The sequence below is a fragment of the Leptopilina heterotoma genome, unplaced genomic scaffold, assembly GCF_015476425.1.
Source record: "Leptopilina heterotoma isolate Lh14 unplaced genomic scaffold, ASM1547642v1 Lhet_89, whole genome shotgun sequence".
NCBI classification, from domain to species: domain Eukaryota; kingdom Metazoa; phylum Arthropoda; class Insecta; order Hymenoptera; family Figitidae; genus Leptopilina; species Leptopilina heterotoma.
In genome coordinates this window covers 664,362-685,107 of record NW_025111192.1, presented here as the reverse complement: position 1 = coordinate 685,107, position 20,746 = coordinate 664,362, and the positions used below count along the sequence as shown (strand labels likewise).

The window sequence follows — 20,746 nt, the reverse complement described above, 5'->3', positions numbered from 1 at the left end:
TGACTCAAAAGAATATTTTAATTCACTCTAAAAATAATAAGATACCAATAAAAAAAAATGTTTGCAAATACATTTATTTTTTATTTTAAATATTAAAATTATTCGGAACATCGCCATTTTTTAAAAATAAATATTTAAAATAAAAATAAAAATAATTGAAAATTAAATTAGATCTTTTCAATATTTTTAAAGGCTGCTGGACAACAAAATTCAGAATTTTCTTATGAATTCTAGAAATTTAATATTTTTCCAATACTTTTGATAAAATTCTCTGACATTTCCCTGACTTTACCCTGAATTCCCTGACCTGTGGCAAACCTGTACAAGTTTAAAGAAATAAAAAATAACAAACTTTACGAGTTCTCAAAAGAACAAGTCAAATGTTTTATTTAAAAACAAGAAAAGAGAAGAAAATATAAAAAATCTCGTGTATCTCTTTTGCAAGAATTACATTTCCACAAGGGAAACGTTTGTTCCTCTTTCAAAAGATTACAATGCTTGTGGTTCACTGAATTAAAAGTATTGTAAAGCAACTTTCTGTTGCAGATGTTGTGCTTTAAACAATTATACTTTTAAGATTATTTTTATAAACAACAACAATAATAAAAATAATAAAAATAATAATAATAATAATAATAATAATAATAAAAATAATAATTATTATTATCAGATATATCATTTCAAAATTTGAAATCAAATATCGAAATCCCTCTAATGCTGAGAAATGATAATTATACGGTAGTAGTAGTAGTAATAATAATAATAATAATAATACAATTGAAATTATTTTTTAATTAAATATACGAAATTTTGATGAATTTAATTCAAGATCCGTATATTTTTAAATGGAAATGAAATTCCCACTTGCTTTTCACGTTAGTAGAATTATATAATGGAGCATTTTATGCTGTCAGTCATTGTAGACAAAAAAAAATCGTTTCACAGAGCAGTAACGGAACGGCTTTGGATCGATTGTTAAGCGTTATGTTGGTCCATTGAGAGTACTGCAAACGAGAGTAAATATCTTGATAGTGTCATGTTAATTCATCAACGTGATATCTCGTGAATTTTGTATCTGATTTTTTACCTATCATTTATCACTTTTTTTGTATTTATCTTCTATATCTATATATATTTAACATTCTTTTATATTCCTCATTCTATATTGTTAATGGTTTTTTTTAGAGCAGAGGAAGTTTATGAATTAATCAAAGCAATATAAAATTTGAAATTTTGATTAAATCTTTATGATATAATTATACAGTGGATGTTCCAGTTTCTATCAGTGTTCTTAGTATTTGTCCAATTTTTAAAGATTTCTTTTCTATAATGATGTGAATTAATTTTTTTTCAGTGGGTTCATACTGTTGTTTTGAAGTAAAATTTTCTTTTTAATCCAAAAATAAATAGCCAGTCAAAAAAATATATTTGAATTAAACATATTTTACAATTGAATTAAACGTAATAATTTTTATTGAATCGAAAAAAAAAATTATTATTTTTTTATCGAACTTATTATATATTCAAGATGGTCACATTTCAGTTTATCAATTTCCCTGACATTTCCCTGTCAATTTATTGAAGTTAAAATTATTTTCCCTGACAAAATTCTTTTTACAGAAAAATATGAAAGTTTATGGATAATGAGTAAAATTTATAAATTTTAATTATTTCTAAAAATTCTAATTATAACCCTACGTAAATTCAATTAATTTCTACAATTTTCAACAAAACTTCATTTCTAAACCAATTATTTTAAATAATTTTTCAAAAGTTCTTCTAGAATTCAATTATTTAAATACAAAAAACTTAAAAATATTTTAATGTAATTTTTCGAAAATAATTGAATTTCTTATAAGAATTTTTGTATAATTTAAAAATACTAATTAATTTTGTTATGAATTTAAATTAAAAATATTTAACATAATTTTTTTCTCTAAAATGTTAAAAATAATTCTAAAATATTATTTTTTGTGTGTATTTGAATTTTCAGAAATATGTAATTGAAAATATTGAAAATATTGAATTTTAAAAAATTAGAAGCTAATTTTCATTAATTTTCATTTTCAAATTTTACATTTAAAGATTTTTTATTAATATTTTTGATAATTTAATTATTTTCAAAATTTTCAATTAAAATTCTTCAAAAGTTGCGAAAAAATTTAATTCTTGCGAAGAATTTCATGAAAAAAATTGAATTCTTATAAAGATTTTTACAAAAAAATTTTTAAATAATTGAATTCTGTTTGGAAATTTTATGAAAATAGTAGATATTGAAAATTATTAAATTGCAAAAAGTTTTTAAAAATAATTAAATTTTCAAAGAATTCTATTAAAATTTTTCAGAATAATTGAATGTCTTCGGGGTATTTTATTAATTTTTTTTTGAAAATAATTGAATTCCTAAAAAGCATTTTATTATTTATAAAAATAATTGAATTCTTGTGAACGATTTTATTAGAATATTTAAAATAATTGAATTTCCAAGAAAAAATTTATTATAATTAAAAATAATTGAATTCTTGTTATGAATATTGTTATTTATGAAAATAATTGAATTTTGAAAAAAATTTTATTTAAATGCCTCAAAATACTTGAATTTTCAGGAATATTTTTGTTATTTATCGAAATAATTGAATTCTTTCAAAGAATTATTTATGTAAATAATTGAATTCTTTCAAAAAATTTTATTAACATCTAAAAGAATAATTAAATTATTTCAAAAAAATTTCATTAAAATTGTATTTAAAATAATTGATTTCGTTCGAACAATTGTACTAAAATATTTGAAAATAATTAAATTTCTGTTAAAAATTCTAATATTTTTGTAAATAATTGAATTCTTCCAAGAATTAAAAAAAAAACATTTTTTTAAATAATTGATTTTTTCGAAGAATTGAAATCAAATTTATGAAAATTATTACATTTTTTGAGCAATTCCTGTAAAATTGTATTAAAAATAATTAAAATTCTGTGACGAATTTTATTCTTTATGAATATAATGGAATAGTTGATAAGAATTTTATTAAAATTTTCAAAAATAATTGAATTATTGTGAAAAGTTTTATTATTTATAAAAATAATTAAATTATTGCGAAAAAGTTAATTTTCATTAATTTTTATTTTTCAATTTTACATTTAAAGAGTTTTCATTAATATTTTTGGTAATTCAATTATTTTCAAAATTTGCAATTTAAATTATTTAAAAGTTGATTTTCCCAAATTGTAACAAATTACTTGAAAAAGATTAATTATTTTTGATTAAATTTGAGAAAATTTTAATTATTCAAAAAGATGTTTATTAAAGATATATTTGTAAAATTTAATTATATCTTAAAAAAGTGATTCAAAAATAATTTTTTAAGGTTCTGCCCTGCTTTTCAAGAACATTAGGCAAGAACATTACAACAGAAGGTTGTAGAAATGGAAATGACACCGTCCAAGAAAGCTTGCTTCCCCTACCAACATCGAAGCAGAATAACACAAGCTGTGAGATGATTTCCTTGGAGCCAGTAAACAGTGAAGCTTCCAAGGATCAACAAAATTAACCGTCCAGGGAATCAAAACACACCTCGAAAGAATCTTAACTTTAACACGAAAGTTGATCAATACTAGGTGAGTGCTTTAAGCAACTTTTTTTTCTTTATTCCTTTCCTCTAATTTCTTTCGAATTCCCTCTAATATTAGAGTAAAAGTTCACTTTTTACTTTGCAGTCGAAAAAAAAAATTCTATTGAATTCAACTACTCTCTGAATTTGAACTAGTAAAAATTTTCAATAATATGAATTTGACTTTTTGCTTTCCAATTAGTAAATTTTACTAATTAAATACAAGATTGCCATAAAAATTTAATTTCGTTTTTCCCTGATTTCCAGATATAAATTTTCACTTTTTCCCTGACTCCAAAAAAATATTCTGCGATTCACTCTAAAAACATTATAAACTTCACCAAAGTGTTTATAAGGTATGAAAAAGATTGAATGAAAAAGATTCATTTTAAAAGAAGAAATTCCTTATCTTTTGAAAGAAAAACCGTTCTTTATGCGCATAAAATAATTAATCTACATCAATATAATTTTTTTTCCATAAGAAGAATAGTGTGTGCTTTGTATAAATGAAAACAGAATCTGATCACTGACATTCTACAATGAGAAAAAAGAAAATATGATATCAATTTTTTTAAGTGTAAAAATTGATAAATTTTTCAAATACGAGAAAAATGATAAAGTCAAAGGAAACCTTTTCAATTCTTCTACCTGCCATTCTCTGTTCTTCTAAAATTCACTTCACTGAATTTCTAACATAAGTGTCATTCAAAAAAGTAAAACGTTTTTACATATATACATGCTCCTTTTATTCCCTTTGTTATAAGTATACAGAAAAATAACTTTCCGAATTTGAAAATAATATTTTTTTTAATAATTTTAATTAAAAATTCGGAAAATAATTGAATTAAACAAAGAATTTATTCAATTTTTTAAAATAATTGTGTCTGTTCATAATTATAATTGAAAATTTGATTAATTCAATTTTATTAAAATGTATTGATACTAATTGAATTTCTGCAAAGAATTTTGCTATTTATAAAAATAATTGAATCCTTCCAAAGAATGTTATTATTTATGAAAATAATTGAAATTTTAAGGAGAATTTAAAAAAATTATGAAACATAATTGAATTTCGGCGAAGAATTCTATTACTTTTGAAAATAATTGAATTGTTTTTTAGAATTTTATGTAAATTTATGAAAATAATTGAATTCTTATGAAGAATTTTTTTTTATATAATATTCAAAAGAATTTAGTAAATCTGAAGAATTTTGCTCTTTATGGAAATAATTGAATTCTTGAGAAGAATTTTTTTACAGTTTCTAGAAATAATTGAAATTTAATAACATTTTTACGAATAATTCCATTTTTCGAGGAATTCGATTAAAATTGTATGAAAAATAATTAAAATTCTGCAATGAGTTTTACTTTTTATGAAAATAATTGAATAATATATTGCGAAGAAATTTTTAAAAATAAAATTATAATTACAGTGACAAACTTCCCTTGATTATTTTCGGAAAATTTAAATAAAATTCTTTAAAATGCATAATCACAGAATTAAATTATTTTTAATAGAATGTAAAGAAATTTCAAAAATTTTCAATTATTTGTTTATTAAAATTCAATTATCTTGAAACAATGGAATTGAAAAATTTCAAAAATCTTATTTTTCAGAATTTTCAAAAAAACTTTGCGAAAATTCAATTTTATTAAAAAATTTTAAGTGTGTATCCTTTTTTTAAATTAAGTAATAAAAATTTTAATTATTAATCTTAAGAAAATAATTTATTTACTAACTATATTTGAATTAGTGACTGATTTTTTACTATCAAATTAATTATTTTTAACTATGTAATTTAAATTTAAAGAACAGTATAAATATCTATACCTTAAAATTGAAATAAAAAGCGATTTTTTAAAAAAAGATTGCGAATAATTTTTAATTAAATTACATTTGAAAAGATTAATTTTTATTACCAATTTACAAACAAAATTTTGCTTTTCAGTTGCAAAAATTTGCAAATATCGAAAATTGACTCTACGATATAAAAATACCAATCTAAAGTATATATAAAACCCAATTATTTTGTACATTACTTATTGATGTTGACATTTGCATCAAATTTATGCTTTTAATGGAATAGAAGTAAACTCTCTGAATTTTATAAATATAAATTTGAAAAATAAAACAACCGTTTCAGCAAATAATTCACATTCATATCTAGGTAGAATTAAAGGATGTAATAGTTTTATATTCGTATATATTTATTGCCATATACCTCACAACAAAAATTATCTCTTCAAATATAACGAATAGTCATATTTACTGCTACTTCATAAAAAAAATTACACTTTACGTGAAATTAAAATAAAGTAGGTCACTTGTCGACCAGAATAGAGGAAGCATGTAGTATAACTTTAATTTGAATATACTCCCAAAATTGAACAGCTTTTTCCTACACTGAAATTGCAAATGCATAAAATTATTCCATTTTTTTATTACTCCTCTCTGAATGTGATTGCAGATACGTGTGTGGGTGGAAAATTGCATGAATGTAAAAGTAAATAAAAAAAAAATCTGATAAAATATTTGAAGAAACTGAATTAATTCATTTAATTGAAAAAATCAATCCTCCTATCTATGTGTTGAAAATTGAAATTTTAATATTTCAAATGTAAATCAAAAATGAAGTAATGAAAAGAGAAGAAATGAACGTTTTTATTGAATATTCTTGAAAAAAAGAAGAATGAATACTATAATTAATAATTAACTTTAGTTACATATTTACACTGAGAAAATAATATATTTGAAGCAGTGTAGTTAAATAACACAATGTACAACAATTTAAGAGAAATCGATTATTTTACGTGAAAAAATGAATATTAATTAAAGGGGCTTTTTCAATTAATATTTCAATGGCTCGAGCAAAAAGAAGTTATTATCAATATTTGGATAAACCTTTATAATCTGACATAAATGAGATTCATTTGTGGAGAAACACACTGCCATCCTCTCTAATACCTCCGGCTAGAGAATTAATCGTGAATCTTGGATGATATATTTTAGAATGAATAGAGATAATTACTTTGATGGGCCCATTATGAATACAATTAGGGTGGATGTCACCGAAAAGTCGTTATGCACGTTTATCAATCTCTTAGTATTATTATTATTATTATTATCATTATTATTATTATTATCATTATTAATCCTTTGCTTAAAACTCTGAGGAATTTAGACAATAATCCAAATATATCTTTATCGATTTATTTCAAATATACACCCAGAGAAAAATTTTATTTAAACCAAATATATTTCTCTCTAAATCTAAATTAGTAAAAAATTTTACTAATTTGAATTAGTGACTGACTTTTTGCTTTTGAATTAGTAAATTTTGCTAATAAATTATTAGAAATAACTATTTATTACTAAAATTTACTAATACAAAAGCAAAAAGTCAGTCACTAATTCAAATTAGTAAACATTTTTACTAATTCAAATTTAGAGTTTATTTGAGTTAAATAAACGTATATTTGTCTCAGAACCAACTAGACTTTTTATTTGTTTCAAATAAAAATTTTATTTGACACAATTAAAAAATATATTTGAGCCAGAAATAATTTTATTTGATACAAATAAGAAATATATTTGAGCTAAAAATAATTTTATTTAAAGCAAATGAAATTTATTTGAAACAAATAAAAAGTCTAGTTAGTTCTGAGTCAAATTTATCTTTTCTCTGAGTGTAAATTTTATTTATTATAATAAATAAGATTGAAATAAATAAATATGATTCTAAAGTTTTAAATGTGTAAATGAACGGAATTTATTTATATTCTTCAAATTAAATTTTTATTACACCCAGAAAGAAGTTTTTGTTGATTAAAAGTAATCATTTGCTTTGTCTTATTTCTTCGTTTCAAAATTAATTTTTCTGTGATTCGAAGAAAATTTATTTGATTTTCAGAAAATTTATTTGTTTCAAAAACAATTTATTTGCATCAAAGAAATTTTTCTTTTTAAATTGAAGAATTATTTCTCTAACTTTCTTTGATCATTCATAAAATTTCTTGGATTTAAATATAATATTTATACGAATATATAATTATTCACATTTCAGTATATATTTACTTACGAAATAATCTCGACAGGACAAATATGTTGTTCAACTCACCTGAAACAAAAAAAAAAGAAATCACTTTAATATTGAAATTATTATCAAAAAAATTAAAAATTAAAACAAATTAAATTAAATTGTATATAATGATTCCATTAATAAAGTTAAATCTCAATTTATAAATAATAATAAATCATTTTCACTACTTTATTTCGAAAGGTAAATATTTGTCTGACTAAAGTGGACTTTTACTACTGAAATTAATTTTCACAATTCAAATAACAAAATTTACATAGATAATAATATCAAAAGCAACGATGAGAAATTTAAAAAAAGGCAAATATTTGTCTGACTAAAGTGGACTTTTACTACTGAAATTGATTTTCACAATTCAAATAACAAAATTTACATAGATAATATCAAAAGCAACGATGTGACACTGAGAAAATTTTTTTTAATCCAAAAATAAGTATCCAACCAAAAAAAAATATGTTTGAATTAAACATATTTTATAAATTGAATTAAACTTAAATTTTATTGAATCAAATTTATTATGTGTTGAATCAAAATTATTATATTTAATTCAAAAATAATTTTTGATTGACATAAGAAAAGATATATATTTGGTTGTTCATAACAAAGATAATTATGTTTGATTTAAACCTATTATTTTCTCAGTGTACACTTCTCGTTGTAGTCAGAGTAAATTTTAGTCAGACGGATTTTTTTCCCATTTTGTACTATTTAGAAATTCAGAAGTATAAAAATAAATATATTCGAATATTTTCTAAGTGGTAAAAGACACTTACAGTCAGACAATTGTTTTGAACTTCTCGCAGTAGTCAAAGTAAATTTTAGTCAGACGGATTTTTTCCCATTTTGTACTATTTAGAAATTCAGAAGTATAAAAATAAATTCATTCGTATATTTTTATGAGTGGTAAAGGACAATTTTAGTCAACCAATTATTTTGAACTTCTCGCAGTAGTCAAAGTAAATTTTAGTCAGACATAATTTTTCGCATTACGTACTAATTAGAAATTAAAACGTATAAAAATAAATACATTCGTATACTTTTTTAAGTGGTGAAAGACAATTTTAGTCAACCAATTATTTTGTACTTCTCGCAGTAGTAAAAAGAAATTTTAGTCAGACGTTTCTGACTCAAAAAAAAAAATATCCATTTTTTCAGGTTTCTCTGTTTTACACCCAGAGAAAAATATTATTTAAACCAAATATATTTTATTTGAGTTAAATAAACGTATATTTGTCTCAGAACCAACTAGACTTTTTATTTATTTTAAATAAAAATTTTATTCGACATAAATAAAACATATATATATATATATATATATATATATATATATATATATTTGAGTCAAATAAAATTTTATTTAAACCAAATAAAATTTGTTTGAAGCAAATAAAAAGTCTAGTTGGTTTTGTGACAAATATACCATTTCTCTGGGTGTAGGAAAAATTATTATTTAATTAAATTGTTATTTATTTCTTCAAAATTTAATTAATTAAATGGTATGAAAAAGGGGAAAGGAGGAAAAAAGGGGGATTAGATAAATAAGGGGACCAACTGTAATCCCTGAAATACTGAAACTATTAGTTCAGATGTACTAAATTTGATTTAAGTAAATTGATTAGATTCAAGTAAATGTTTATTTGATTTAGGTAAATGTTTATTTGATTTAAGTAAGTATTTATTTGATTTAAGTAAATATTTAATTGATAATAGACAAGTACACCCAGAGAAAAGTTTTATTATTTAAACCAAATATAAATTGAATTAAATAAAATTATTTTTTTCTCAGAGCCTACTTTTTTATTTTATTTCTACCAAATAAAATTTTATTTAGTAGAAATAAAATAAAAAAAAGTAGTATTTCTAAACCAAAGAAAAAAATTTTATTTTAACCAAATATATTATATTTGAGTTAAATAAAAGTTTATTCGTCTCCTAGCCAACTAGGTTATTTATTTTTTTTATATAAAAATTTTATTAGAAGTAAATAAAACTTTTATTTGAACCATATCAAATTTATTCTAACAAAATAAAATTTATTTTTACCAAATAATATTCATTTCAAAAAAATTAAATTGATTTCAAAAAAATTAAATTTCAAACAAATAAATAGTTCAGTAGACTCTGAGTAAAATATCCGTTTTTTCTGGTTAGTTTTCCATTTTACGTAATTGTTAAGTGCGATAATAAATCACAAACAAACTACAGTTTTTTGTACACATTTTTTTTTTTTATATTTAAAGTGATATTAATTTCATATTGAACAGTATAAATAGAAAATCCTGCTCTTTATTTGCGAATATTTATTTTATAGAACATATGCTCATAGAATTTATTCGCACATTCTGCTTATGAATTTTTTTTTCGCGAGAATTAAAATTTTGTTCATAGATAGAAATTAAGAGGTGACTTGAAATGGAAATTTGTTGATTCGACTGTTGCTTTCTATTTTATTATTATTTTTTTTTATTAATATTATCACGCTACTTTTTCAAACATGTCAGTTTCGTTTTTAAGTACTTTCCATGTTCACATATATGTTCATTAGCGTGGCATTTATGAGGATTGAAGTTTGTAAATGCCTCTGGAGAGCTTATAAAATAGCATCGCTTCTTTCTTCACACACGACATGATATGAGAATATTGCGAGTACAGTGTCAATTTCAAGCATCCCTGTCTATATACTATAAATATATATTCGTTTATTATTATTATTATTATTATTATTATTATTATTATTATTATTATTATTATTATTATTATTATTATTGCTTTCACAGTTAACTCGAGAGTATTAAATTGCAATACGAATTGATGACAAAAATTGGAATCGAATCATAATTTGATCGAAATTTTTTGCGTTAATTTGATTTTATTTGATACACGGAGAAGAGGAAAAAATTAACTTTTTATTATTTTCAAAGTAAATGTCACACTGACAGAAACTTTTGCGCATTTTTGTCGGTTTTTAATATTTTTGGAGTAAAAGTTGCTGCGGAAAGTACATTTCTGTAAAAATTAATTCGAGCTTAGTAAAATTCAGTTTGAAAATGGTATCGTTGACAGAAATGCGCAGAAGTTTCAGACAATTTTGGAATTTTTTCAAAACAAACACAATTTTATATTTTGAACAGTGCTAATAAATTTTGGATCTAAAAGTAAAGAAAAATTTTTTCTCATCTATTTAAAAAAAGTTAAATCCAATTTAGTTGAAGACTTAATGATAATAACGAAAGTATTGTGTCGGATAAATTTGAAAACTTTTAAGGAAAAATTGGGAAAAATCTTTCTTTATCGTCCTTTGTCACGGGAAAAAATTTTGCATTGTTGAAAACTCTTTGTATTTTCGCGATAAAGAAGGTACGATTTTTTAGTAAAAAGATCACTTCAATTAAAAGTGTGTTTGTATATTTGCGAATTCAACCGAATTCTTGTTTGGTTGCTTTCCGGTCATTTTATGTCGATTTAGAATACAATGAATACAATAAAATACAATAAAAAAGTAGAAAATAATGTTTTCTTTACTGTTTCGATAAACTTATTATAAAGAGAGGGAGATTTTCTACTTAAAAAAATAGAACACTCAGAAAAAGGTAAATTTGACTCGGAGACAAATTTTTATTTGGTTTAGATAAACTTTATTTTCGTTGAAATAAAATTTTATTTGGTTGAAATAAATTAAAATTTTATTTTATTTAAATAACATTTTGTTTGGTTGAAATAAAAATTTTGTTTGTTTTAAATAAAATTCTATTTGGTTAAAAATAAAATTTTATTTGGTTGAAATAAATTAAAATTTCATTTGATTTAAATAACATTTTGTTTGGTTGAAATAAAAATTTTGTTTGTTTCAAATAAAAATTTTGTTTTAAATAAAATTCTATTAATTCAAACAAAATTTTATTTGTCAAATAAATTATCGAATTTTGCGAATAAAAAATTTTAAAAAATGTCAAATATAATTTTTATTTAAAAGAAATAAATAATTTAGACCACTCGGAGACAAATATACTCTTAATTATTACTTTAAAAGAAATTATATTCGGTTTAAATAAAATTTTTCTCTCTCCGTGTAAAGTTAATAATTTCATTACTTCAATTATAAATAAATTCCCTTTTCTTTCAATTGAAAAATATATTATTACGTCTGATAGAAAAGTTATATACCTTTATATCAATTCACTTTTAATACTTCTCAAGTGAAAATTGATATGAATTCAATGTTCAATAATAATCTTCTGCTCTCCGATACATTTGATGAGATATATAAACTTGTTGTGTAAATAGAAATTGAATTTTCATTTAATAAAGAAAAAAATTTATCAATCATATTATTGGGCTAAATTTATATTAATGAATTTACTAAAATCAATTGTATGATAAATATATATATAGTATATACATTTCAAGTAGCCGTAATTTCATCAGAATTTCCGCAAAAGAAGTTTCTTTTATTATCCCTTTTACTGAACTTTTGTTTCTAAAATACTTCCTATGAGAATCAGCATTAGGGTCAACTGCCCTTCAAATAAGTATCTTTATCAAAACGAGGTGAATAATTTCGTTGAATAACGTGGTGAATAATTTATTTATTCTATTATATTATTTATCATTTTTTATTATTCATTTCTTATTTTTATATATTATATAGTATTTTTATTTGTATATAAAAATAACAAATAAATAATAAAAAATGATTATTAATATCTTTAATGTAAAAATATAAAAAGGATAAAATATTAAAATATATATATTATTTATTAGGTTATTAACATTATGAGTTAGTACCAAAATTTAATATTTATTTAATATTATTTATTTAATAAAGCATTTTATTTAACAGATTCGTAATAATAAATTTGCAAAATGAAAACTTCCACATAAAATAATATTTGAATTTTTATTTGTCTTATTTGTTATGTTTTATAAGAAGAAGAAAAAATGTCATTGAAAGCGAATTTAACTTTTATGAATACGAGAGATAGAGAAAACTTGTTTTATTCTTAAAAATGCATAGCGCTTTAGAAAACGTATTCCGCTTCTTTCTTAAGAGCATGTTTGCAAGTGAGTGAAGATAAAATTTTCCTTCAAATGTTTTTGATATTCTAATTTTTTTATTTTTTGAAATATCTCCTGTCATATTATAAAGGAAATCATAATATTAAAGAATGGCAAATAAAACAATTGTTATAAAAATAAAGACACTTGACTGAAAATATTCTTTCTAAATTCCACTACGTTAGGCAAATCTAGTCACTGAAAAAGAAAATTTCTTTGATTTAAATAAACGATTATTTGATAACAATAAGTATTTATTAATAAATATTTGTTATCAAATGAATATTTGTTTATCGAGAAATTTTTATTTAGTTCAAGTAAATAATAGAATTAAAAATTTAATTTAAAATAAATTTAAAAAAAGTATGTACTTAAATTTTTGGTTCAAATACAAATTGTTTGATTAAAATAAAAATTATTTGATTCAAGTACCTAAATATTTATTTAATAATTATTTAATAGTTATTTGGAAGAAAAAATTTTGTTTTTCAGTGAATGAAATAGAAATAAATAAAAAATAATGACTACACTCAAGTGTTAAAGTTTTCGAGAAGAAATGCTTTTCAAGTGATTGAAATCTCGAATTTTGAGTATTGCTCGGCAATTCCTTTTTGTATTTACTCAGTAATAACACTTTGACTTGTGAAGCACTAGATGTTGAAGTGCAGATTTTCATAGACGACTTGAGTCTTGCAGCAAGCGATAAGCAATTAGTAACAGGCAATAAACAGCGTAAGAGGGAGTCTATTTTTGATTTTATGAAGAGTTGGAAGAGCCATTTAATTTTACTGGATGCTCAAAATTAATTGGACGTTGAGAGTGATTAGAATAAAATTGTACACATTTCTATCGAACTGTAATATAATGATAATGATGTTCAAACACGCGAACAAACTAAGTTAAGTTCAGTGATATTAGTGTTTGGCCGTTTAGTGATCAGCCGAGCACGTTCTTTATTGTTTGCCCATCTCCATTATTCCCTTCATTATATTACTTTACTTTCATCATTAAGATAAATGTTCAAGTCAATATAGAATAGAAGGTGTATTTTTTTTATATAAGATTATAATATACCCTTATTATATATAACATGAAATTATTTCATGCTATTTCATTATTTCATTGGGTCATTATTTCGTTTCAAAAAATACAGTTTTGTCTCAATTTGATATCCGCGAATTCCAGACTTCGCACTCGATAAAATTAATTTTTAAAAAATAGCCATAAGTAGCTCTCCATCAAAAATATATATACTTCTTTCTTATCCTGCTATTAAATTTCATTCCTGTAACGAATTTTATTATTCATCAAAGAATTAAAATATTTATAAAAATAATTTAATTCTTGCCAAGAATTTTCAAAATTTTTTTAAATAATTGATTTCTTTCGACTAATTTTATGCTAATTCTAATTTAAATAATTGAATTCCTGAGAAATTTTTATGATTCATGAAAAAAAAATTGAATTCTTATAAAGATTTTTACAAAATTTTTTTTAAATAATTGAATTCTGTTTGAAAATTTTATGAAAATATTAGATATTGAAAATCATTGAATTGCAAAAAGTTTTTAAAAATAATTAAATTTTACAAATAATTCTATTAAAATTTTTGACAATAATTGAATGTCTGTCTGGTATTTTATTAAATTTTTTTGAAAATAATTAAATTCCTAAAAAGCCCTATAATTGAATTCTTGCGAACGATTTCATTAGAATTTTTTAAAATAATTGAATTTCTAAGAAGAAAATTACTTTTAAAAATAATTGAATTCTTGTGATGAATATTGTTATTTATGAAAATAATTGATTTCTTTTGTCTCATTTTATGCTAATTCTTATTTAAATCATTAAATTCCTAAAAATTTTTAATATTCATGAAAAGAATTGAATTCTTACGAAGATTTTTACAAAATTTTTTTTAAATAATTGAATTCTGTTTGAAAACTTTTATGAAAATAGTAGATATTAAAAATCATTGAATTGCGAACAGTTTTTAAAAATAATTAAATTTTAAAAAGAATTCTATTAAAATTTTTAACAATAATTAAATTTGTATGTAGTATTTTATTAAATTTTTTTTGAAAATAATTGAATTCCTAAAAAGCATTTTATTATTTATGAATATAATTGAATTCTTGCGTACGATTTTATTAAAATTTTCTAAAATAATTGAATTTCCAAGAAGAAATTCATTACTTTTAAAAATAATTGAATTCTTGTGATGAATATTGTTATTTATAATAATAATTGAATTTTCGGGAATAATTTTGTTATTTATCGACATAATTGAATTTTTTCGAAGAATTATTTATGTAAATAATTTAATTCTTGGGAATAATTTTATTAAAATCTAAAAAAATAATTGAATTATTTTTAAAAAAATGGAATTAAAATTGTATTTAAAATAATTGATAGTTCGAACAATTTTATTCAAATATTTGAAAATAATTGAATTAGTGTGAAAAATTCAAATATTTTTGTAAATAATTGAATTCTTCCAAAGAATTTAAAAAAAATATTGTTTTTTAAAATAATTGATTTTTTCAAAAAATTGAAATTAAATTTTTAAGAATACATTACATTTTTCGATCAATTCCTGTAAAATTGTATTAGAAATAATTGAAATCCTGCGATGATTTTATTATTTATAAAAGTAATTGAATAGTTGCTAAGAATTTTACTAAAATTTACAAAAATAATTGAATTACTGAGAAGAATTTTATTATTTATAAAAATAATTGAATTATTGCGAAAAATTTTATTAAAACGTTTAAAAAAGAATTGAATTTCAGTGAAAAATTTTGTTATTTTTGAAAATAATTGAATCCTTCATACGAATTTAAAAAACATTGCTTTAAATAATTAATTTTTTCGAAATATAATAAATATTGTGCAAATTTTATTTTAAATAATTCAATTCTTGTGGAAAACTTTATTTATGAAAATAATTGAAATTTTCGATTAATTAATTTAAAATAGTATTAAAAATAATTGAAATTCCTCGATAAGTTTTATTATTTATGAAAGTAATTAAATTCTTGCTTAGAATTTTATTAGATATTTATGAAAATAATTGAATTTTGGTTGAATTTTATGAATTTTTTTTTTAAATAATTGAATTCTTTTGCGAAATTTTATGAAAATACTATAAATAAAATAATTGAATTTCGAATATTTCTTGAAAATAATTGAATCGTTTTAAAGAATTTGATTATAATTTTTGACAATAGTTTTTTGATTTCTAGTATTAACGAATTTAAAGTATAGTGGAAATTTTCAAAAAAAAGAATTAAGTTTATCTAAACATAGTAAAGAAACATTATTTTCTTCTTGTTTATTATATTTTATTGTAATCCTTGTATTCTAAATCGTCAATAAAATGTCAGCAAAGCAACCAAACAAGAATTCGGTTAAATTCGCAAATACAAACAGACTTTTGATTGAAGTGATCTTTTCACTAAAAAATCGTACCTTCCTTATATAGCGAGATTACAAAGAGTTTTCAACAATGCGAAATTTTTCCCCGTGACAAAGGACGATAAAGCAAGATTTTTCACAATTTTTACTTAAAACTTTTCAAATTTACCAGACACAATACTTTCATTATTACCATTAAGTCTTCAACTAAAGTGGATTTAACTTTTTCTTTTAAATAGATAAAAAAAAATTTGTATTTCTGATTTTTAGTTCCACAATAGCATTGCGTAAAAAATAAAGTTTTTTAAAATTTATATCTTTTATATTAAGACTCTTATTTATATATATATATAAATATTTAAAAGGTGCATTTTGTATTAAGACTCCTTAAAAAATAGACTGAGACTAGGTACCTACACAGAGGAAAAAAAACGAAAGAAATAAAAATAACAATTTGTGCTGATGAACGAAAGAGTCTATTAAGGTCAGATAAACGGGACAATCTCATTGTGTACTTTTCACGAGTTGCAACTCCTACAATAAATATAAGTTGTTTAAATTCTTCAAATTTTGATACTTTCTCGAAAAAAAAGAAAAAAGAGAAAACAAAAACAGAACTCAAACTTTATAAGTATACTAGCACAAATAACGCGCGCTAAAGCGCGCGTGAAATTTCTTATTTCACTTTTAACATATATAACAATAATGTAATTTTTACATTACATGTCACATGAGAATAAGACTTAAATTTTTATTCCGTTAAGCATGTTATATTTCAAAGTTGACTATTGTTCATAGAAAAGCGTGATTGCGAATGAGACGATAATGAAAGATATGTTTATTACAGTATTTTTGACTTATTAATTATCAAAAATAAATTAAATTTAATTACAATTAATTACTTATTTGTTATTTTGTTTCTAATAGTTTTCTAGTCAAAATTAAATAATATTATTTTCATGTCATTAACATTAAAAAATTCAATTATTCAGAAGAATTCTACACAAAATCACTATTTTTCTAAATTTATTCAGGAAAATCAGAAAAATGTCAGAGAATTTTGTCAAAAGTGCTGGAATAATATTGGGTCAAAATAAGTGAAACCGGCCACTTGAAAAATTTTTGTCCCCGAATTTAAAGTTATCTATGGTTTTTGATAGATATATGAGTAAACTTTTACCCGCTAAAATATTTTTCAAAAATTTTATTTATTTTGAAAGTTATCAGGTGTTAAACTTTTAGGTTACTTTTTATTCTTTTCATTATTACTCCGAAACGAATGAAGATAATTTCAATTTTTTTTTTGGAAATTAAAGCTAAAAGTCTGTAGTTTAAAGTGCAACTGAAAAAATTGCTGTATAATAAAAATTTCTAATTGTTATTAACAATTATTTTAAACAATTGCGATTTAAAGTATGTTCTCAATGTCGGAAAAAAATCAAACTATACTCATGTGATGCGCAAAACTCTAACGAGTAAATTAAAAAAAAAAAAAGTGAGTAACCTCTAAAATTACAGAAGTTATGCATATTTTTCTGACGACGCGCGGGAATTAACTGATTCGCAAACTCTCGAGCGCGCGGGAATACGCCCGCGCCCGCCGCACTGCTCACACTTGTGTTTTCAAACAATTTATGTTTACAGAGAAGGAGAAGTAATTAAAATATTATTTTCTTACTGAATAGTTTATTAATATTTTTACTTTTGGAGTAATTATATACATAAAAACCATTTTGTATGTACTCATAAACTGCTTTGCAGTTTTTATGCTTTGATAAAAAAGTTTTTTCGTGGGTCTGATATTCTTGAATCGTACAAAAATCGAAATCGATATTGTTTGTGTAGAATTTCATCAAAAAATTTTTTAAATAATTGGATTTCTAAATAAAATAATTGAATCATTTGTCACTTCTCCAAAATTCAATTTTTATTAGTGTTTTAACTGAAATTTCTTCTATAAATTCGCTATTTTTAATAATTTATTATTTCTTAAAATTGTATTCCCATAAAGAATTTTATTAACAAATTTTTAAATAATTGAATTCTTTGAAAGAGTTTTAATAAAATGTTTAAGAATAATTATTATTAAAAAAAAATAAAATAAAAAATAAAATAAAAAATAAAAATAAATAAAATAATAAATAAAAAATAATAATAATAAATAATAATAATAATAATAATAATAATAATAATAATAATAATAATAATAATAAATAAATAAATAAAATGTTTAAGAATAATAATTATTCTTAAACATTTTATTAAAACTCGTTCAAAGAATTCAATTATTTAAAAATTTGTTAATAAAATTCTTTATGGGAATACAATTTTAAGAAATAATAAATTATTAAAAATAGCGAATTTATAGAAGAAATTTCAGTTAAAACACTAATAAAAATTGAATTTTGGAGAAGTGACAAATGATTCAATTATTTTATTTAGAAATCCAATTATTTAAAAAATTTTTTGATGAAATTCTACACAAACAATATCGATTTCGATTTTTGTACGATTCAAGAATATCAGACCCACGAAAAAAACTTTTTTATCAAAGCATAAAAACTGCAAAGCAGTTTATGAGTACATACAAAATGGTTTTTATGTATATAATTACTCCAAAAGTAAAAATATTAATAAACTATTCAGTAAGAAAATAATATTTTAATTACTTCTCCTTCTCTGTAAACATAAATTGTTTGAAAACACAAGTGTGAGCAGTGCGGCGGGCGCGGGCGTATTCCCGCGCGCTCGAGAGTTTGCGAATCAGTTAATTCCCGCGCGTCGTCAGAAAAATATGCATAACTTCTGTAATTTTAGAGGTTACTCACTTTTTTTTTTTTTAATTTACTCGTTAGAGTTTTGCGCATCACATGAGTATAGTTTGATTTTTTTCCGACATTGAGAACATACTTTAAATCGCAATTGTTTAAAATAATTGTTAATAACAATTAGAAATTTTTATTATACAGCAATTTTTTCAGTTGCACTTTAAACTACAGACTTTTAGCTTTAATTTCCAAAAAAAAAATTGAAATTATCTTCATTCGTTTCGGAGTAATAATGAAAAGAATAAAAAGTAACCTAAAAGTTTAACACCTGATAACTTTCAAAATAAATAAAATTTTTGAAAAATATTTTAGCGGGTAAAAGTTTACTCATATATCTATCAAAAACCATAGATAACTTTAAATTCGGGGACAAAAATTTTTCAAGTGGCCGGTTTCACTTATTTTGACCCTATTCAATTTCAAGAATTCATAAGAAAATTCTGAATGTTATTATTCAGCGTTGAAAAGATTTTATTTATTTCAAACTTTTCCTGTTTTTAACAATAATTAGACTTTACAGATTCAAAATTGATTTTTTTAAATAATTTAATTATTGAAAAACAGTCGAGAAAAAATTATTTTTTATGAATTATTTTGGAATAATTTTTTATTTAAAAATTAAACAAATAATTGAATTTTATGAAATTTGTATTTAAAATTTTTTTATTAAGTAATATAAATAAGTAGCAACTGTCACGCTCACCAAATGAAGTATTTAATTTATTATTATTACTCCAAAGAAATTCAATGATCTTTACAAAATTTCAAAAAAAAATTCTTCGAAAAATTTATGAAAAATTACAAAAATGTTATCTTTTTAAATTATTGTATAGGTAACAGCTAAACAAACGCGCGTGTAGTTTCTCTCAGTATTAATAGATAATTAATTATAATGCCTATATAAACAATAAAAACGGGATTACACATGTGTAATCACAAAAATGAATTCAAATATTTAAAAAAACAAAATTTTGTGCGAAAATTGTGATTATAAAATAGAAATGATCAAATTATGCCTACTTTTTCGTTTAGTAAGAAAAATGAATTTCGTTAAAAATTAAAATTTACAAAATTTATCACTGATTTGCTAACTTTGCATAAAATTATATAAGTGCCTTACTTGTGCCTTCAAAAAATGAATTAATTAAATAATAGAGTTAAAATTATCGATCACCCCGAGTTAGGTTGTTGACTCGGGGTGAAAAAGTGAATTAGTTTTTGAAAATGTTAGTTTTTGAAATGTTACTTCAGTAATTTACAACAAATTCCTGTTACAAATAACAAAAAAACTAAAAAAATTTGTGAGCAAAAATTTTGAATGCTTTGCTAACTTTGCACAAAACTTCATTTTTAAGCCTCCCAATAGTAAATTGAATTTTTGAAAATTTATAACTATGATTGCATAAATGCAATTATTTTTAAAAGTAATAAAATTTTTCGCAGAAATTCAATTATGTTCAAGAATTTTTTAATATTCTCGTCAAAATGTCAATTATTTTTAAAAAATTTAATAAGAAATCTATTATTTACAATATTTTTATAAATTTCTTCGCAATAATTTAATTATTTTTATAAATAATAAAATTTCTTTTAGGAATTTAATTATTTTCATAAATAAAACTCATGGCAGAATTTAAATTATTTTTAATACAATTTTAATCAAATTCATCGAAAATTGTAATTGTTCTTACAAATTTTATGAAAAATCGTTAAAAGAAATAAATGATTTAAAAATGTTTTG

General features: G+C 21.4%; 1 protein-coding gene across 1 annotated transcript in view; it reads left to right on the top strand.

Moving 5' to 3' along the window:
- The window catches only part of LOC122511661 (prolactin-releasing peptide receptor-like), a 36,794-nt gene that overhangs the window by 11,360 nt on the left and 4,688 nt on the right, over positions 1 to 20,746 (top strand). The window contains exon 2 of the mRNA XM_043627060.1: positions 3,366 to 3,615. Within this exon, the coding sequence (XP_043482995.1) occupies positions 3,366 to 3,548 (183 nt within the window). The 3' untranslated portion in view covers positions 3,549 to 3,615. The remainder of the gene's footprint in view (positions 1 to 3,365; positions 3,616 to 20,746) is intronic.